General features: G+C 42.9%; 1 protein-coding gene across 4 annotated transcripts; it reads right to left on the bottom strand.

Annotated features, from left to right (window-relative positions):
• SAG (S-antigen visual arrestin) lies at positions 151-21100 on the bottom strand. Of its 4 annotated transcripts, none has more exons than XR_002438078.1 (15): positions 16316-21100; positions 15689-15749; positions 15557-15601; positions 15088-15281; positions 13869-13928; positions 12782-12849; positions 12449-12584; positions 11453-11537; positions 10209-10281; positions 9146-9283; positions 8785-8862; positions 8415-8438; positions 7939-8003; positions 1957-7174; positions 151-1314 (listed from the first exon to the last, which is right to left on the bottom strand). XR_002438078.1 is itself a non-coding variant. In XM_021394967.1 (15 exons), the coding sequence occupies exons 1-15, from the start codon at positions 16403-16405 to the stop codon at positions 1218-1220; spliced, it is 1224 nt and encodes a 407-aa protein (XP_021250642.1). In that variant the 5' UTR covers positions 16406-21100; the 3' UTR covers positions 151-1217. The 4 variants fall into 4 exon arrangements, 3 of the variants coding, with proteins under 3 accessions (XP_021250642.1, XP_021250644.1, XP_021250643.1); XM_021394967.1 differs by having other exon boundaries at positions 1957-1966; XM_021394969.1 differs by having other exon boundaries at positions 151-7174.

Below are 21244 nucleotides of genomic sequence, written 5' to 3'. Positions count from 1 at the left end.
GGGAGGAAACGGGCAGACTAAAATGTCTGTTTTTTTCTCTATGAAGTGACCATTGTTGTTAGCTAGGATTGAAGTGGAAAGCTCTTGAATTCATTTTCCATTGTGTAGGGTGAGAAATGTAGGTTTATATTAATAAATGTAGGCCCAGCATTCAGACTTCCAAGGATAATTTTAATCCAGAGACAATGAAAAACAGAAAAAAAATGAGAAAAAGCTAACAGCAGTCTTTTTACATGCAAAATGTAGCTAGCTGATGCAACTCATTTCAGCCAGAGCCTAAATGGAACACAGGAAAGGACTCTATCCATTTGCTTGGATAATGAGAAAATTCAGATCAACAAGGGAGATCAATGTTTGCAGGCTATGTTCTAATTTCTTAGAGTATAAGCTGATCTCTGGCAGAGGGATGTGGGTTTCTAAGTGCAGTCTGCCCCATGGTTTCCTCCTTAATTTCATCGTGCTCTCTTTGGAAGCACTGCCACATAAAGAAAACTAGATTAAATAAGATTAATCTGGACTAGCAGTTCTCTGGTTAGCATTCCGCATAGGGAGCTATGTTAAGGAATTCATGTACAGAGCACATTTCTCTGATCTTTAATAACATGGCTGTTAAGAATAATGCTGGAAAGCTAACCTAATATCTTAGCATTACAACTGCTGTGAAAGATGACTTGCAAGACATTTAGCGGCAGAGAAGGTGGATGTAAGCCATGCACATGGTCAGTGCAAGCACTGAAAATATTAACTAGATCAGTTTGATAAAGCAGAAATGCAAATGCAAACAAAAGGAAATAAAACCAATTTCATCCAGTCCACTGAAGAACTTCAAGTCAAAGGCAGCAAGCCAGACATTCAAACTAGGACTTAGTTCACTAGTGTTTCAGAAGCAGAGACTCCTCAACCCTAGCTGCACAAGCCCTTGTGTAAGCTCTCATCAGTGGTAAAAGTAACTAACCCCCTGAACAGGTAGCTCTGAGGCAGAGGCCGAAGCATGGCAGCCTTCCTGCACTCCTCTGGTAGTTAGAGTAAGCAACAGGTACGGAGTTTGCTATGTTCTTATGGAGCTGAAACTTTTAATAAGTAACAGAGATTTATGATTTTATGTCTACTGATCCCTGACAGCGCATGCACCAAGAACACAGTTTACTAGAAACCTAGGTCCTAAATTACAAATTGGTGCTAGACTACATAGCTTCTCCATCAGCTCATTCTTTTCATCACTCATCAGTTGAGGAAACATTCTTGTTTTCTTCTTCATCACCCATATCTTTTAACTGTTGACGAGCAAACTCCTCAAATACCATCTCTGCATCACTGAAATGGAAGAAGTGTAGATCTTTCAGAATGAGGTCAGACATTTTTTATACCAGCATACTGAAAAACAACACACTGGAAGAAAGAAGCCTGGAGCAGTCTCTGGTGATATTTCTTTAGTCTTCAAAGGGGTTTGTATCACATCCCCACAGATACTATCTTCATTGGTGCTATTCTAGCTAGTAGGAAAGGGAATTGACTGAACAAGTCAGGACACAAACTGAGAAGGTTTTCATCTCCAATGAATTGTGCTCTTTCCAGCTAAATATCTAAATATCAGCTAGCTGAATAATTGGCAGCTTGAAAGGGTCTTTGTATTGAGATAAAATGTGAAACCTTTCATCCTTCTGCACTTAAAATATGGGCATATGGTTGAACTCACTGAGTTCCTGAAACTACAGAGCATCAGCTGACCATCTTTTTCTCTCCAACTGTTAGGCAAAATATGATCTCAAACCATTTTCACATGGTCAGTCCTTACTGTTCAACTAGTAGTGGCAATTTGGCAAGCCACAGCAGTTTACTCACTTTTTAAGTTTATGCTCTGTGATCCCTGTGGATTTTCGGACAATTTTGAGGAGCTTTCAAAGAAGCAATGCACAGCAGAAGCTAGAATGTGAAATACCATTAAAAGAAACTTACCCATCCTTCCCTGCAGTCATCAGCATGCAGTAAAGGAGGAAAAGAGACACACTAACAGTTAGAACAGTGGATGCTAGAAATAGCAAAATTTCATAAAGCATTAGGATTTGCAGCAATACAAGAATTCCAGCAGCCCAAACGTGTGTGCATGCACCTGCTAAAGCAAAACTTGGTCTCTCAAATGTGAAAGCACTCCAGCAATATTGCCCAAGACCTCAGAAGGGCTGAGAAATAAACAGATTTTTCCCATTTGTGCTCGCTACCAGTCACAGCTGTGAGAAACATCTGTGCACACACTTCTACTCTGATGACAGTGCTCATGTGTTAGTCTTAATTGGTCTATCACTATGATTTAAGTAGCCAGCCGATGAGAAGGTGTTCTCATTCAGTAAACACAGAAGTACTGAAATCAGGGTACAAAAAGACAGCCTCTCAGCAGACAGAGGCAGTACTACTGATTTCATCCCTGCCTAAATATAAACCTTTGGTGCTTGTGTTCCTTTGATGGGATCTTTGCTGACCACTCAGCAATGTTTGCAGTATTCCAGCTTGCTAGCAGGATTCCTTGGAAGGTGTATTCAGCACAGCCTACAGTAAGGACAGACTATACTGCAGGGAAGAGGTGGGAAAACTGATTGTTTTGCTTTTACAGTTACTTTATCAAATAAGCATTGTACCACTTGCTTATTTCTCATGAGTTTAAGTGAGAAAGTACAGTGCTGTAAGGCCATTGTTCTACAGAAGTCATCAGGGACTGGGGATACTTCAGTGATTGGATGACCTGCAGAATTCCCACCCACACACATGCTGAAATCAAAGGCAACAAGCATGATTAGCACCGCTGGAAAAGTCAGCATTAAAAGTGTGCTAAGTGGGGCACTATAGCCAAAATGCCTCAAATGATGGATCGCATAAAGGCACTCCTGATGTGCATCCAGAGTGTGAAAGGACAGCTCCCTCTGCTCACAAAGGCCCAGATGAAGTCTGGACAGTCTCAGGGCATTCATACTTGACCAAAATGGATTTTAAATGAAATATTTAGAAGTTGTAAAGTTTCTTTAAAGTTTCCAACACAAAGCATTGCTCTCATTTTATTTTCCTCCAATTTTTATTCTTTAAATAGTCTGTTCTCTTTCCTCTCTTCAAAGTACGCTCATTACTATGGGAACAGTGACATCAGAGATGCAGGCAAAGTGAGCAGCCTTCACCAGTGTGGTTTGAAGCTGATCCTACAGAATGGGTTGGGGGGGGGGGAGAGGTATTTTTTGGGCTAGGCATATACTTTGTTGTCTGATACATACTGAATCAATACATAAATATTGTAGCAGTATAGCAATGCTTACATAGCTTAAGTGTAAGACTACATTCAAATATGTAAATCTTTCAAGGTACAGATGCTATTTTATCTCCAGTCTGCTACATTACATCCCACTGGCTTGCCTACATCAGCACTCTAACAGGAGTCAGGCTCCCCCCCACATCATTATCTTGTTCTCCTGTGGCTTATTTAGCATTATAACATCGAAAAAGTCTCTGGAACCCAAAAATAAGGAAAAAGCCAACCTATTTTCAACTGGCATCCCAGCAAGTGTTTTGAGGGTTAGGATGGTAGGGCGCTGTGTTTGAGGACAGATGAGGCTCCAGAACATCACCATACTCTCTGCAGAGGGTTTTCTATAGGCTTTTATTATACAGCCACAGAAATGACTCCATGTAATTAAAGTTGTGACATATGGTAATTTTCATTATATGCTTGCTTTTAACCTCTTTTAACTTCACAATGGAAAAAAAAAAGAGGCTGTGTAACACATTTTAAGGCATTCAAGCCCTTTGAAAATGTTCTAATTTCTGCAAGTTACAATATCGATACAGGGTGAGCATAGGGTTAAAGGGACACAATATTTTTAGGCTTCTTGAAAGCAACCCTTTCATGCAAGTTTAACAAGAGAGCAGATAAATGACCATGTGTTGAATACCAGCCAAAATAAAAGTCAGTGTCCAAGACATAGGCCCACAAAATGTAAAACATCAGGACAAGAGCAGGAAAACACCAGAGCAAAGAACTCAAACTGAGAACACAGCCTTGTAAAAATCCCAGCAGGAGCTTCTGGGCAAGCTGCTGACTGGGAAAGGTCTTGGAAGCAGACATGCAGCCCGGTTGGACTCTGTCTTTAAAGGAAACATCTCTCTATCCATTTTTGTCAACAGGCGGAAAAGACAGACTGCCAGTATGACAGGAGCTGCCTTGCCTGAAAATAACCACCCGTGAACCACATGGATCCAAAAACAGATGCAAAACTAGCACACATGAAACATGCAAATGCTGGCCTCTGAGGAGTCCAAGACAAGAAAGCTGTAAATGGACACGGAAAAAGAAAAGTAGCAAGCAGTTCCATTTCTATCTCCTCCAAGTGCGAAAGGAAGAGCAAGCAAACAGCAACAGCCATGCACTCTCACAGCCCTGCTTCTACTGAGAGATGAATGCTCATCACACAAATAAAAAGGGTCAAACAATATGCTGTGAAAACACAGTGCAGCTAATCACACGTGTCCATGTTTGGCCCAAAAATTGAGTCACGTTCTTCAGAAGTTTACCTGTTCTGACATTGTCTGGGGTTCTCTGGTTCTCTACACTCACATCAGCTCTGCATGATTAAATATACTGATTTTACGGTTCATTTACTTTTGCTGTAAGTCACTTTAGCTAGAGAAGGGAAAAGGATATTACTCCTCCACAGGGAATAAGTCATTGTATGTGACATTTTTAATCCCCTTTAGCTTTGATGCTATAAACTGCTTTGACTTTTGCTTTCTCCCAGCTGCACCTTAAGATGAAGTGACAAGTCAGGGAAGAAGGGAGGTACAATAGACAAACTGGTTACTACTGACTCATCAGTAAAAACAAAAGGGAATGGAACAAGAAGGAGTGATCTCAACATTCCCTATGCATGTACCTTTGCCTACATCCATTGCAGAGGCTGCTGAACAAACCAACAAATTAAAATTATATCTTGTGGGACCTTTAACACTCTAAACACTGTTTGTTGAATCTCCATCTCTGCAATTAAGTCTTGATTTTCTTGATTACAAATTCAATGTTATTTCACTAATGAAGCACTTTTTGACGCATGAACTACAGTAGCAGAATGAAAAATGCATCTCCATAGTATGAAGTCTTTCCAATTGTGAGATTGATTAGGCAGAGAACATGGAAAGCCAGAAAGAGTTTTAGTTTACCAGCTTCATTTGTAAGCTGTTTTATTCCCTGTAATGAGCTCAGACACGGCACTCCAGCACAGTTGCCAGATCAGCTATGTAGGCTTCAGAGGGATTTTCTTTTGTGTTAGTTGTCTTGTTTGAATAGAAAGCACTTTTTTTTCTTCAGTTGACTGCTTGTAGGGCTTTCCCATGGGATAGCTCCTGAAACTACACTTTTTTTCCCCCTAAAGTTACAAGAAACCTGCAGTTTCCATCTGTACAGAATGCATGAAGTATAGCTGTCTCCTGACAGCAAGCTCCTTGATGACTTTGATGTAGCAAACAATATGTGGGGGCTGCATCTTTGGTGAGAGGATGTGCTGGGGGAAGTGATCTGAGAAATACTGCAGTTCTCCGTTTCCCTTGTAAAATCTTCTGCCCACATTCTTTTGAGTGTACTATATAAAAGAGCATCAGCCACGCTTTGAAATGATCTTAAAAGGGAGAACTGACTGACTTGCATTCTTCTTCATCTTAGCCTACAAATGCTTACGACAAAATTATCAGCTCAAAGCACAGGAAATAAAAAGGGAGACGTGGCATTAACACTAAACATGATGTCATGTCAAAAAAAACCTCACACCATTCTGAAAATATACACAGAGTTCATTACTGTTCCCCGAGCCTCTAGATGGTCCTCATTTGAGGTTGTTAAGCTTTTCTCTGGATCCACAAAAGCTCGATTTTGCAGCCCTGGAGCCCAGCAGCACCTCCGCTGTGTGAGGCTCACTGCGGACACCAGATGGCCCTCACCAGCCACCTTTCCTGGGCCACCACCCTGGCCTTCGCCAAGCTCAGTGGCAGGGGGATTCCTGCTGGAAAGCCTAGGGGAAATGCTTCAGGATGTTCAAGCAGAACCGATGGGAAGACCCTTGGCAAAGCTGCTCTCCTACAGTGAGTCACCACTTGAGATCATGATCAAGTACACAGCTATGTCAGCAGTCTGCTAGCAGAGCTTTGCAGGCCTGCTCCATGGAAGGGAACTCACTGCATGAGCATAGCATTTGCCTTACAGCAGCTTCTCCAAGGTGGTCCAACTTATCAATCCTACAGACCAACCATGAAGAACCAATTTCCCGTCTCACAGGCCCCTGGAAGCAGATGCAGTCTGCATACATCTGTGGAGTGCCCGAAACCAACAGGCACCAATGCCAGCAAGCCTGTTCCAGTGTTTGATCACTCTTATGGTAAACAGATTTCTCCTCATGTCCAGCCTGAAACTCCCCTGGTGTTCCCTTGTGTTTTTCCACTGGTTCGCAAGAGCAGGGTCCAGCAACTCGCTCCCTGCCCCCTCCTCAGAAAGTTGTGGAATGCAGTGAGGTCACCTCCATCTCCTTTTTTCCATGTTGGGCAACCCAAATGTGCTCAGCCTCTCCTCCCAGGACATGTCTTCCAGCCCTTTTACCAGCTTTGGTGCCCTCCTCTCAGCACTTCACATCCTATAAAAATACTGTGGAGCCCAGAACTGCACACAGTATTCAAGGTGAGGCTGCACCAAAGCTAAGTATAGTGGGAGAATCACCTCTTTTTATCAGCTGGCTATACTATGTTTAATGTATCCCAAGTATTTACCACAATGAGGGCTAAAGCACTCTTTCTAATGCCTCCAGTATAGAACACAGAAACCATCTCAGGATAACTACTTTCATAGTCTCCTCCATAATCTAGTGGTCATTTTCATAGATACTGCAATTTTAGATAAGTTTTAGCCCAAAGAAAAAATAAAGAAAAACAACCACAGTGCAGAAGTGGCCATGGGTTTCTGCTTGAAGCCCACCTAACCCCATACAAAGACAGCGAGCAGGACAAGCTGACTTATCTAGAACAATCTCAACACTGAAAGGCTGGCATAATGTTTTCTGTTCATTAGCTGCTCCAGATGCTGTATAGGAAATCCTGATTCAGTGCAAGCACCTTGCAGTTTCTGATGATCACCACTAGGGAACAGATACAGTCAGGTCTGAAGAAGTGGGAAGAGAACACATGCTTGAGATAGTCTGAAGTTTTTCCATCCAATCTTAAGACTTTATATACCTGGGGAAATCTAGTTCCTTACACTGGCCTATGATTTCTACAAGTAACCAAGACAGCAAGTTGGTTATTAACCTTCAAGAAGGATCCCTGCCAGCTTTACGTTTGTCACAATTCTATTTACTGACCCAATTCTGAAGAGAGTGTTCCTCTCAGATTCCTGTACACAAAAACTGAACATTAAGGCCACACCTCAAACACCATGGGCAATGTTACGTGTACATAAAAGGGACTTTGTAAAATCATGAATGGCTTTAACACCTCTTAACTTTGTTTAAAAGCATTTTGCTTTTTTTTTTTTGTACATTTTAGGTGTTTTCTGTGACAGATTCTTGTTCGCTATACTGTAATCTGGCTAGAAATTGTTGACAGCTGTGCTCAGGACCTTTGGCACAGCAGTCATGAGATTTAACCGTGCAGTGCTCCCTCAAGTCCTTGTGCTTTCAGCTGTGATTCTACAGATGAAAGACAGAAAGGAAACATGACCTAATTCTGCTTTCCTCAATCTCAGCATCCCTTCTCCCTGTTTCCTTGTGCTGCGAGGTTCACACAGATGCACACAGTAGTCCCCATTCTGGCATCTTCCAGACACTACAGGCTAAATCACTGCAAGCCTTGCAATAGTAACAATTCATATGAGACAACTATAACCAAAAAAAAAAAAAAAAAAGGCAAAAATGAGGTATAACTGACCTGTTACGTTCTTTTCCTCAGGTTTGGGGTGCATGAGACGAAATGGCAGCTCTGTGCTCACTTCACTTTGGGGAAAAGAGAGCGCGCATCAGATCCACAGCCCCCAGTCATGCCTGGCTCTATACTCCTCTCAGCTCAGGCCAGCCTAGGCCCAGAATTCCAGCTTTATCTATTATTTCAGCTTTTTTCTAATTATAACTTTCACCTTAAAAAAAGTTCAGATTTCTTCACAAAAATCCTAGTGATATCTACTCTAATAAGCTGGGTTTATTATGTGCTGAGCATACTTGCATACATGTACAAGATACAGTTCTGTAATTGCCTTACTTTTTTTTTTTTTAACCAGTGACTGTGCAGATTTCTTATTTCTATTAGCTTAAGGGATAGTTACTTGTTAGGGAAGGAGGATAAGAAGAGGGTGAAAAGACAAATTAGCAACTATGGCTACATGGTCTGAAAATGAAGATGGCATTTACCTGGATGTGAAGTCTCCCAGCAGGCTACAGAAGGAAACAGAGGAGAACACAATTATGTTAAGTGCCTTCCTGTTTTGATGTTCCAGCAAATAACTTTTTAGTTGTGGACTATCAAAATCACCTTCCTCTTATACTCTTCTTTACTGGCCACAGATCATAACATCAAAATGCACTTGTTTTTAAGTTTCACTTTTCATATCCTTGTTTGGATTGGCTAATACACAATATAAAGGAAGTTTATGCTGATGTTCTACAGTATGTGCCTTTTCTGTTAGGGTGGACCGTCCCACCTTCTCCACAACAGTCAGTGAAATACACACTTCACTCTCTTAACTCTAAGCAGATGTAGCAAGAAGTCTCTTACTCTTACCCCGAAACAGTGAGCTTCACTCTGACCTTGTATGAAACCAGAATGCCCATCACCGTCTTGTCTATTCCATCCTTAATACTATCAGAGAAGACAAAGCGGTGTTAGGTAGTACAGCAACAGAGCAACAACACGTGGCAGGAGAAACAATTAGATGAACATCCCGTTTTCCTAAAAAAGAGACTCAAGGACAGCTAATACCTCTTTCCATCTCTATGACTGCCCTTCAGACTGAATGAGTACGACAGGATAAGTTGTGCAACTCAGATGCACCCATCGAGGCAGATACAAACATCTGATAGGTCAGATCTCGCCCTCTTCTTTACACTCTCCAACAGTTGGGACCCTTTAAAACTCTACTCACATGGTACTAGAAGCTAAGTTGGTATCCTCATCCTTTAGCTTGCCGTCCAGGGCTATTTCCCGGGTCTGCCGGTTGTTAGCTAGCAAAGGCAAAACCGTCAGTGTCGTTGTCAGGCTGCTGTTTGGCTGCACCTTTTCCCTGAAAATAAGAAGCAGGTGGGAGAGGGAGAGTGATACACTCTGATTTGCCTTACAAACCCAACTAGGATAATTTCAAAATAGATCACAAACCATCCACAAGGAGTGCAATTTATCTGTCCAGACTTAGAAGTCAACAGTGTGGATGCATATGTCTGAACTAGTCAAAGAACTGTCCTTTGTAATCAGCAGAGAGAAACAAGCATTTGCAGAAAATTAGTAGTTTCACATTAAGGCAGACATCTAAAAGTCAGTCCAACCATGCTGCAGACCTCTATATCTGGACAAAATGAATGCTTGTTCAGAAGACTAGTACTCAAAGGAAGATGTGCCCCTACACTGCAGAGTAAAACCCAGAAAAGTATAAAGTGTCTCGGTGGATCCAGCCCTCCTCACATAGCAGAGCCCAATGTTGCACTGCAAATGCACTGCAAGGCATAAAAGCAGGAAGTTCTCCACACCACCACACCACTGAGCCAAGGGTTTGGCAAGGGTTTTTCTGATCTTATTAGAAAAAAGTGTTATGAAAAAGACTGACCCCAAACTAGAGCATCCAGCACTCCCAGACACACAGCAGCACCTTGCAGAAAAGCACTGCAGTTCCTTTCAAAGATTTCAAGCAATGGAGAGCCCTCCATGTCCCCTTGCTAAGTGTTTCTTGTAGGTAATTACTCTTCAAACAAAACAGCTTTTCTGTAGCCTCCCCTGTTCTAAAAAAAGAGCAAAGCACCCACTGGTACACAAAGGGGAGACCAGCTGCACCCAGAGCATGGCTGGCATCAAGGCAAACATACGCGGCAAAGAGCACTGTAACAGCAGGCAACTGCCATGCTGCAGCCAGGAGTACCTCCCATAACCAAGGAAGAGGGTCATTAAGAGGGTGTGAAAGAGCGTAGCAAGGATGGATAAACAGAGTGTTCACTCACGGGGCTTCCTCAGCAGCTACCACTTTTGTATAGAAGTCACTGGAGTACAGAACCACGTTGGCAACCTGCTCCACTTAAGTGAGAAAGGAAAAGAGGGACTATCAGTTATGCACAGGCATCAGAAACAACACAGCTGCTCCACAGTCTCAGGAGTGGAAAATGCAAGGGGGAGAGCAGGAAAACCCATACATTTAGAGCCTGATGGGAGCGCCAGGCAGCCTGGTCACAGACTTTGCCAACTGTGTGTTGTTAGTCTCTGTCTTCCCTGAAACATGCCTACCTTTGGTTTGGAGATGACAGAAAGTCAATAGCTCATGGTTTCCCTTGGAGGTCTGCTCTTCCCATTACAAAGATCTCCTTCTCTAAACATGCTTGCTTTCATCTCCGGTAAACTAGCACCTCTTGTCTGCATCACCATCAAGCAGACTGGATACCAAACTGCCGTCAAGTTCCAGCATTTTCCAAACAAACACCAGAAAGTGCATGGTAATTCTGATTCAAACAGTGATGAGAGAATCTAAAATAAGGTCTTTTTAAGCTAGACTGAAGAATGTCAGTTTAAAAAATATTTGGGAGTATCTAGATAGTGCATGCAAGACTGGCACTAAATTGGCTTTCTATGCTGTAGAGTTTTATGAAACCCTCAGTAACTTTGTTCCTTCCCTGCTTTCTCTTCTCTTTCTCATCCTTTGTCTCAGACTGTCTTCCACAGGCCCAAATGCAATGGAGCTTGTGGGATGAAAGCATGCAGTGGTACAAATAAAACAGTACTGAACCTCAGGCCTTGCCCTCAGCTCCCTCAGGAAGAATTACACCATCACTGGCAGAGCAGCTGCATCTCACAGTGCCCAGGCATTTCTGAAGCCCGAGGTGAAGCACACCACCGGGGCACATTCCCTGTTAGGTGAGCATCACACTGACAAGGAGCCCGTCCCACCACGCTCCCAAAAGGCAGATTTCCCCCAGCCCTGTCTTGCCTGCTACAGTGCCAGTCCTTTCCTGAGTAAACACGACACACTGGGGCCTGAAATTAAGCCTGGCAAGCAACCACAAGTCAGGAAAAGGGCACAGTGTTTCATTTGATGAATAGCAGCAAACAAACAGCAACAGATGGGGTGGAGGGACAAATTCCTGATGTGCTCCATACTGCTTGGCAGTTTACACGCACTAAATTCTGGCTCTTTCAGCCCTCCCACCATAGTTTTCTTGTCCTAAGAGAATCCAAGCAATGGTAAAAAACATACCCTGGACTTTGATCTTCTTCACTGTTTTCTCTGTGCTGTTGGTGACTATGACAGTGACTGGAATGGGCTCACCATGGTAGTACACCTAGAGGGAAACCAATTGTTATGGTTTTGTGATTTTTTGTTGTCGGTATTCCACATCATTACATCATGTAAGGTATGGGCAGTTAAAGAGTTAATCCCCTGGTTACGGCAAACTACCTTTTTTGGTGTGGCCCTCTGAGGGGGAGGGGAGGCGGTGCAGCCCCAGGGGTCTTTGCGTTGGGAGGGGGTGGTGAAGCCGCGTGGGAGACGCGGGGTCTGTTCTTCCCAGCCCGGCGGAGAAAGCACGTGGTCCTCCTGCAGTTTACTGTGTAAGATTTTCAGCCTGTAAACCCTCTATCATAATTCTACTAGCCTCATTTTGATATATTTAGTAAAATTAGTTGTTCCTCCTCAGATCGGTGCCGCTGTTTTTGTGTTAGATCCGTCTACGGGTCCCCCTCTTCCCTTTGGTTTTCCCAGGTTGCAGCTCCGCGGCTTCTCTGCCGCTTTAGCCGCCGGACCCCTCGAGGGGGGGCCGGCCCCTACTCGCCGGCAATTTTTTTTTCCTTCCTCTTTTTCTCGTTTTTTTTTTTCGGGCCTGTCCCCCTTGTCACGGACGCAGACCCTTAGATAGTACGGTGACACCAATGCTCAGAAATCCAGTCAGAAGGCTTCTCCCAGGCCATAAACAACTCCAGTCCCCACAGAGGCCAGATAAAGCAAGGTGGCCCATCCCCATGACTCACAATCCTGCCTCCAATGACCTACTTGGCCTCAAATGACTGATAACAGTGTCCCACCCTCCTCTAGCAGAAGCTACTGACAAAAATCACATTAGAACCCAAGCGTGCAGGACAAGTCAGGATCAGCTGAGACAGGGTCTGGTAACACACAAAATAGCTGTTTGGGTAACAAAATGGGCATCGGTATTGAAGTATTATGATGTTCACATCCCAGGGGCAAACTCCTCACCTCTTTACTGAGGCAAGCTTTCAGGTGCAATGGCTTGTTGGACATGAAGAACTGCCACGTGGTCTCTGCGCAAGGTTGGGGTCCTGGTTCTTCGGGAGCATACTGCACTTTACGGATCAACAGCCGTGTGGAGTTCCTGGGAAGCAGCAGAAGATGACAGGATGGTACCTTGCTTGGCAGAGGCAAGAGTTTTGCGCTCACATGTGCTTAAATTCAAGAAGTCCACTGACAAGTGGAACAAAGGTGAATAAGCAACCATAGTGCATTATTGTAACTCCCCCCTTCTTTTATAAGGGCACAGCTGAAGACACACAGAGATATGTATACTGTTACCTCTTATGAATTCTCTCTTCCAAATTCTCTGCTGAAAAAGCTTTCACCTCGAAGTCCACCCCACAGCTCTGCCAGAGAGAGAGGGCAGCTGTGAAACCAGCATCACAAGCCAAGAACATCTACAGATGTTCAAGCATCTTTCTGCATCCTAGAAACTGGCAGATTCCTGCCAACTGCAAATTCTTTGGGCCTCTGACCACTGTAACAGTGATCCCTGCCACCTGGTGCGTCAGCATCCACCTGTTCCATGCTACAAGGCTTAGTTCCCAACCCCTGACAAATGATATCCCTTCTCCTAAAAGGATATGAGAGCAGAGTTGTAGAGGTCACAGCACACTACAGGAGGAACCACCAACCGGCCTCAAGGTTCTCCAGTCCATCTTGGGTTTCTGAATCAGCTCTGTAACGCCAATTCCTGACTCATGGTCAAGCTCCCTACTTCCAGTGCCAGGACAATAATTGATCAGGCCAAGCTGACCTTTGCTTTAACAGCTTTATATTGTTACACCTGGCTTTAGGCCTAGCCCAGCTGTTCAGAGAAGCATCCTGTGAAGTACAGGAGGACTACTTTAAATGATGTTAGAAACCTAGCAGAACATCTCACTGCCTGGTGATATTTCCTCCAGAGTTTCTGTTTTGTTTATACACACATACAAAACGGTCCTTCTCCACATTAGTTTTAACTCAGAAGTAGGTCTAACACCTGCTAGTTACATTGATCAGTGAGATTTCAGGCACTCAGCCTCCCCTCTCTCATGTGACTGATAGCTAATACAAGCTTGCCCGATAGCTGGGATCACTTTGCATATCCAACCCACAAATCATGTGGTACCCTTAAGGAAATGACAAGCACTGCAGATTTAGCACAGCCTTACAGCTACTGGACTAGATTTTCTTTCTTATTTTGAGGAATTGAATTCTAACTCCATGACACACACTGTAGCTTTTAAAGTCAGATTCCTGACATTTGTGGCATAACACAGTAAAGTCCAGTGTCACTTTATTCCACTCTAAGTGAGCCAAATAAATTCACATAACTTTTTCCATACAACTTTCCTCGTGATAAGCACCGGTGTACCAGTCTCACCTTATCAACATCACGAGGTGCAGGCTGCAAACAGACTGAACAAGGCAGGTAATCTGGGAACTGTGGGAGCAAAAAGAAAAAGAACCCTGAGCAATATTATGCAGATTTCTGTGATATTCTAATTAACTTCGTGCTCACAAAAGGTACAACATAACCCCGAAGACAACAGATCACTTACATACAGCAACCCTTTGAAGTTCCAACTCAGAGAGAGGTCTTATGGTTACTATGCATGAGCAAAGTCTTTTAGGAAGAAAGGGACTTAGAAGAGTAACAGACAGAAAAAACACAGGGAAAAAGTAAAAAGGAGCCCAGAAGTATAGAGCTCCTGGGCTTATAATCAAGCACTAAAGTACTGGGGACACAGATTAGAAGCTGGGATATCTGGCTCCCCATCCAGGATCATCAACATGACTCAGAGTAGCGCCAGTCACCATTTACATGGGCTTGAAGCTTGAGCAAGGCATCTCTGTTCTGGAAAAACAGCTAAGGCCATTAAACCAGCCAGCCTCCAGAGAGTGCCCATTTGCTCCTGATCTGGGCAGGGCCAGCAGTTTCAGATGCCAACTGGAAAGGCTGCAGAGCCTCCTGGAGACGGAGCGCTAACACCCCATCAGTGAATCCAGCAGCTGGGATCACTAGGTTGTACCTGAGTAGTCAATAATATCTGTCAGGCATCAACCCATTGAGCAGAATCAAAGAGTTATTCATTGCTACATCAGAGCACATGGTTTTCAAAACCAGATCTCCCTAAGGAATGCTAAGGCAGACAAGTCACTGACAGTACTGGAAGCATATCCTGTCAGATTCTGAAATTGGCAATTCATTATGTTTTCAGCATTTGCTAACAAGCTTTTCATTTGCTTGTTTGACCCATAATTATTTTTCATATTTTTCAGAAAGGATTTGGCACTTCCTCTGTAAGCAGGGCAACAGTACAAAGTATTTCAGCCCCAAAGGAGTGGGGAAGACATGGATATGTGAAGCTATTGCATACTTCCTTGTCTATAACAAGTACATTTCACATGCAGTAAAGATCTTCTTGCACTTTACGACTTGGGATGGTAATAAATTAAATCGATATGTTGTGTTTCACTCAAAATTGGAGCTTTGCATAATATGACTTAGTATTATTCCCTGTCTTCGATCCATCACTGAGTGTCAGCAGCCCAGTAATGACAGATGAGAACAAGGTCAGGGGCTCTTAAGAGATACTCACTGTAAAGAAAAAGGGGTAAGCGTTTTTCCCCAGCTTCTTTAACAGAGATTCCTGCAAGTGGGAGAGAGATTCTGGCTTGTTTTCAGGTGGGTACACCTGGACCCTAGAGAAGAACAGGTCCCGCCGGAAGGTGAGGCCGATCACATCGATGTCCTCCTGGCCATACCGGAAAGCACAGGTCAGAGTCACGTACACTGGAAGGAAATGCAGGCAGGTAAAGCATACAGCAGACAAAAACAGCCAGGCGATGTAAAACCCTGCACTAGTAATGGAAACTCATTTCAACACTGCTCTATAACCCAGTTAGTATTCATATTCTAAGTTTTTATATACATTACTTTGAGAAAAAAGTCCAGTGACTGAGGAGTTACATCTGTACCCTTGAAGCAATATAAAGAAGTTCTATCTCAGTATCCCACTTAAAAAGAGGATGAACAAACTAAAACCTGTATTGCATAAGACCTCAAACCTTTTTTCCCCTTGATCATTGCAGGATCCACCAATACAACACCATCTGAAAGAAAGGAAAATATAAAAGATGACCAGACGATAATCAGGCTTAGGAGAGCAGGAAGGGCAGCATGTACACTCGTGGACTTACCGACAGGTTCCACGCTCCCTATGTTGTCAATGAAGTCACGCTTTCCCAGGTAGATGGTCAGCTGTGGGGAAAAGATGGTTGAACTACAAAGTGTTGATGGTTGTTTGCTTGGGGGGTGGGAGGATGTAGTATGGAGCTGTTAATTCTATAGAGAACAGAGCAATTCCATTTTAAGCACGGAACTTTTTTTTGTCCCCCCACCAAACATGTAATCCACACCAGACTCAAAAGGACCATTCACATGCTTCAGGACATCAGAAGAGAGGACCTAATGTGGTACATCTCCAAGAAGTAAAACACAAATGCTCACGGATGGGACAGAACTACGGATTTAAGTATTTCTGATGCCATCAGATTCATTATCGAACAATGAATCGGCTTTGTTTTAAACATTTACCAGCACAACTACAACCTAGAAGAAAGAGGGGAGTTGCCTCCTATGCAAGACTGTAACAGGCTCTCCCATATGAGCTTTGTTTACGTTGTCTTCTCAAACTTTATACTAAATATTGATCATGGTCCTTCTTCAGAAAAATGAAAGAGGACAGGAAAGAGATTTGTACTAAGTCTCCAACTCGACCATGAGTGAAACTCATACATATTTATACCCATTATTATGGTACTTACTGCTTTGTCACGGGTGCTTTTCTTGAAGATAACTTGTTTTGGAGGGGAATCAGCATTCTTCCCCGTCTTCTGAGATTCAGGGCAGCTCATGACCAATGGACAGGTAGGTAACTGTGGATGAATGAACTTCTCCCTCAAAGGTTCCTGGGAGAAGTGTCAGAGATGGGGGTGAAAAAGTTAAGTGGATGAGGTAAAAACGTAGGCACAACGGTTGGGTAAAACATTCTACTCCTATGGTATAGTTTACCAATCTGACTCTTTCAATGGATACTCAAGTTCAGTACAAAGGTTGGCTCCTTATAAGGAAAAAACCCAACTATTTAAAAACAGTTCTTCAGAAACACTGCAGAAGACCAGGGACTTGTTTTTCAGTCATTCAAAGTATTACTAGGCCAATAAAAAAAATCCAGAGGCGAAGAGATAGCTTGGCCTTTGCAGAGAGATTTGTAGAGACTTTCTGTGGAGTATACAAGTAGAGATAAAGGTAGTCTTATCAATAGAAGTACTTCAATTTTCAAAAGGCTCACCAAGATTTGTCACCAGAAGTTCTAAATTGTCATCAGTCAAGGAGGCAGGTCAGTCTGTCAAAAACTGGATAAGATATAGGAAATACAGATTATCAGTTCACATGGATTTTGGCTACCTTGAGGTTTGGGATTTATTTTTCACCACTGCATGTATACACTAGAGCTCCTTCATCTGTCCTGGGACATTTGCCATTCCACATAGTCTTGGGTGAATGCAAAGAAGCCTAGATAAGGAGCGAAGAGGCTGTCCACAGGTAGAAAACTATCCTGTGATCATTAAAAAAAAAAGTGGTCTGCACTAAGTTAGAGGAGTACTTTGCAAAGTAGACTAGGTAGGTGCTGAAACAAAATGGCAGTAAGTTTAAAGTATCCCGCATGAGGAAAATACAACCCTTGTCTGATATGCATAGTTACAGTTACTAAATAGGAAGAAAGTCTTGATGTAAGCAGGGAATTTATTAGGAAATGAATCAAGAACATAATAGACTATGTTATTGATGCTATTTTAGAAACCCTGATGTATCCACGTCTTGGAGCCAGAGCGCTCAGTTTAAGACACACAACGATGGCACGCAGGACAAGGTGCAATGGACACAATTTGGAACACGGGAAGTTCCATTAGAACGTGAGAAAACTTCTTTGCAGTGAGGATGACAGGGCACTGGCACAGGCTGCCCAGAGAGGTGGTGGAGTCTCCTGCTCTGGAGATACTCAAAACCCACCTGGATGCTTTCCTGTGCAACCTGCTTTAGCAGAGAGTTGGGCAAGATGATCTCCAGTGGCCCTGTCCAACCCCTATGACTCTGCAATACGTGAGTAATGAGTCAGACCAAACCCAAAATGAGAACTCAACTCTACCACTGTATTTTTCTAAATCAGAACTGAACACAACCCATTACTTTCAGGGCATCACTGAATTTGAAATAGGAAGGACTTTAAGAATATAACGGTCCAACTACCTGCCCAGAAAGGTAATAAATACAACCAGGGGTAAGGAACAGCCTGTATCTAAAACACAGACAGATGAAGCAAGATTCTTTCAGAGAAGGAAAAAATAATGGGGTGGTGGAAGGGGCTAAAGGGACCAAAAGGACACAAGAGATCTCCAAAAAGAGATGTCCAGAAAATGAGCGGTACGAAATGGAAAGATTATTTTTCACTCTGTCCTAAGTAAAAAAAATAGCAGCACTGAATTAGGTGAATAGGCAGTAAGTTCAAAATAAAATGTAGCATTTACTCATAAAAGGTACAGTGGAGAAGACTGTACATCACCAATTTTAATAGATTTACAGGATTAGACACATTCCCAGGGAAAAGGGCTCTGGCAGATGTTGGGCAGGATGATCTAGGTGCTGAGGAGAGCATCAGGAAAGCACAATTCTACACATGCTCTATTCGTACACGTCTCCCTTCTGGACACTGCTAGAGTCAGAGGACCTTTGGTCTCACCATATATAGCTGCTTGCAGCTTACCTCCATTCTGTTTTTCTACTTGCTTTCCTGTTTTAAAACTGTTTTAGAAGCAGAAAGTTTCTATAACCTATTTGCACACACTAGACTGTAGAAAGAGGAAATACTTTCCTTCGAAAAGTTGAGAGAATTGTAAGGTGGAGGTTAAAGACAGACACACAGTTAAGAATTCCTATTTCACGAAATATAAGTTGGTTTTCCAAGTCCAGAACAGTAGCTGTGGTTGAACAGTCACCTTATTCACGCTATAGGCCATAAGAAGAAACCGGCAAATAACATCAAATACCTTGCTGTGTTCCGAACGGCACAGGAGCTACCACAGGCCAAAGACGTCAACTCCTAAACCACTGAAGAAAGATGAATTTTCCACGCAGTCATGTCCTGCGCGTCTTCCCATCAACCAGAGAATTACTAACCTCTTAGCAAGGAAGAAAGACAATTTGTAGAGGATTTTAAAGTGCGTCTCTGGTTGCGTCCATCCAGGATTTCAAGAATTAATCCCCCTCCAAGAGCAAATATTGTACCTGGGCTAAGATTCAAATGGAAAGTGGTTAAGTCAGCAACAAAAGCATTACCTAAGGAAGACCAGATTCTCAATGAACAGGTCTACAATGTCATCCTCATATGCTTTATAAAGGCAACAGACTTACATAGAACAGGATGGTTACTAAAGGAGCTTTATTCTAAAGCTCTTCTCCTCTCTTCTCCTTCCTAGGGTTTCAAGCATCCAGCCCGATAAGAAGCTAAACAGAGAAGAGCTGTTTATGAAAAAGAGAGTTTACAAAGCAAGTCTCTATAAACAGATGCCATTATAAAAGACTACCAGACATTTTGAGAAATATATTGATCGCACAGTCTCTAAGCATTTTACATGTTATTGCTTCATCAATACTTCATTGGCTCGCTGTTTAGAAGCAATACATTGTTAGCTAGTACACCTTCCATCCTTAATTTACTTAGAAAAAGAACACAATGTTTAATAAGACACACGAACAGAGATTTTAATCCATTTAGCTTTACTGTTTATGACTGTCCCCAGAGTAGCTTGCTTCTCCCCACAATGTTGTAAATAACATCAAGACCAACAATGTGTAACTTTTGTTTTGCAAGCTGCATAAGGAGCTATAGGTGTCCTCTGGCCTGCATCTGCTAGTTTGATCAGAAAGACCACATGAGACCCTCTCCACTTACCAGCTCAAATAGTACCCTTCTGGTCACAGGTCAGGTCTGCTTTATGCAAACAGTCACTGGTGAATGAATATAGTTGCCCAGGCACACAAATAAATGAACACAGAACCAGCGATTCTCAGCTCTTTCAGTGTTTTCAAAATTCCTGCAACATTTTATTAAACAGGATTATTTGGGGAGCTTAATTCCTGCTCTGGCAAACACAAACCGACCTGCCCTACAACATGGAAATTCACATGTGGTTGAGGTGCTGTTTGTTGAAGTAAGGCAGAGACTTCAAGAATGAATCCACCAAATTAACGCACTATATTCAGTCTCACAGGGCAAAAGGGGAATGCCAGTTTTGTGAAGCCCACCAGGAAAGGAATGAGCATTCCTGTTGCAAACTCCCCTCCCCTAAAGACCTGAGAGATGCAGGCACACATGGTACACATCTTCAGAACAGCTTGGAGGCAGCTTCTCTGCAGTTCACGCTTTCAATGTCTGGAGAAAGATAGCCCCCACCACCACCCCCAGCCACCCAAAGGGCAGCTCCACCTTCAGCAGAGAAACAATGTGACAGCATCTTTGCAGAGTAGATACCTTCATTTTCTCTTCTTTCATCTACAGGTTGAAGCACAAGTGGGGAATTAAAAAAAAAAACCTAAGGTAAAATAAAAAAGCTGAAATTGGCCATTGGAATTTCATAGAAACCATGGTCCTAAAGGAATTTCAATTTAAAACGCTTAAGGTTTTAGCTAGCTAGCCATTATCACTGTTTCAGCGCTGAACATTATTAACCTACATCATAACAGCATGAACAGGCAAAACAAAGAAAGCCCTCTGTGTGAGAATCTATGTGCATGGCGTAGAAAATAGAAGTCTAGTAGTCTAAGTCATAAAAGTCCTAAACCCATTCTGATCCTCCCCATTAGAGCCTGCAGAGTTATTATGTTAGCCTAATCTCCCAATAATCTTTCATTATGCTGACTTGTCATTCAGCAATCTGTTTTTCTGCAGCAACCCAAGGTCACCTGGGCTGTTGGTAGGTGCCTTTTGAGAAGCACCTTCCACCACAGCAACGGGCAGAAGGAAAAAATACAGTCTTCAAAAAAGCCTCAAAATGCCAACATGGGTTTTCTCCTTTTTTGCTACTGTTCCCACGTACAAGAGCTGGTCACAAAGCTTCTTGTCTTAGCAAAAAGAGGAGGAGAGCGGTCAGCTAAGGTTCATGGTTGTATATGGAAATTTGTGCATTAACAAAAACAGCTGAAGGCTTTGTTTCTTTACTCTGAAGTAGCAACCAGAGCTTTATTCAATCACGGTTTTGTGTTTTGGGAAATGGGCATTTCCTATCACCGCCTTAAAAATCCAACAAGGTAGCAGTTCAAGTGCCACAGGATATAAAGCCTTCTTTTTCAGCAGTCTCTGAAATACAGACATTAATTTCCTTAGTTCAGTAACTTATCCAGAAGATCCAACAATAAATTAGTCTGACAAGGACAGTGGCACTTGTTTAACATGGTGAGACCTCCTTTGGTCTCAGGCAGTGCTCCTGAGACAGGGCAAGACAAGGCTGTATCTGCTGGATGCCCAGCTTGCTGCTAAGAGCATTATCCTCTCTCCCCCTCTACACCAAATCCCACAACACTGCTGAACCCAAACCTACAATTCACCAGGAAAACAGCACAAAGACATTTCCAGTTCCTACCCTCTGCTCATTCAGAACAAAATCTCACACATGAACACAGACATAAATGAATCA

Source organism: Numida meleagris, chromosome 4 (assembly GCF_002078875.1).
Source record: "Numida meleagris isolate 19003 breed g44 Domestic line chromosome 4, NumMel1.0, whole genome shotgun sequence".
Classification (NCBI taxonomy): Eukaryota; Metazoa; Chordata; class Aves; order Galliformes; family Numididae; genus Numida; species Numida meleagris.
This window is presented reverse-complemented; position numbering and strand designations above follow the sequence as displayed.

Coding starts and splice junctions, on each gene's coding strand:
- SAG (XM_021394967.1), bottom strand. CDS start 16,405: ATGAGCTGCCCTGAATCTCAGAAGACGGGGAAGAATGCTGATTCCCCT. Junction 15,750..16,315: donor AAAGCACCCGTGACAAAGCA/GTAAGTACCATA, acceptor TTTTCCCCACAG/CTGACCATCTACCTGGGAAA. Junction 12,585..12,781: donor GAAGAGAGAATTCATAAGAG/GTAACAGTATAC, acceptor GCTGCTTCCCAG/GAACTCCACACGGCTGTTGA.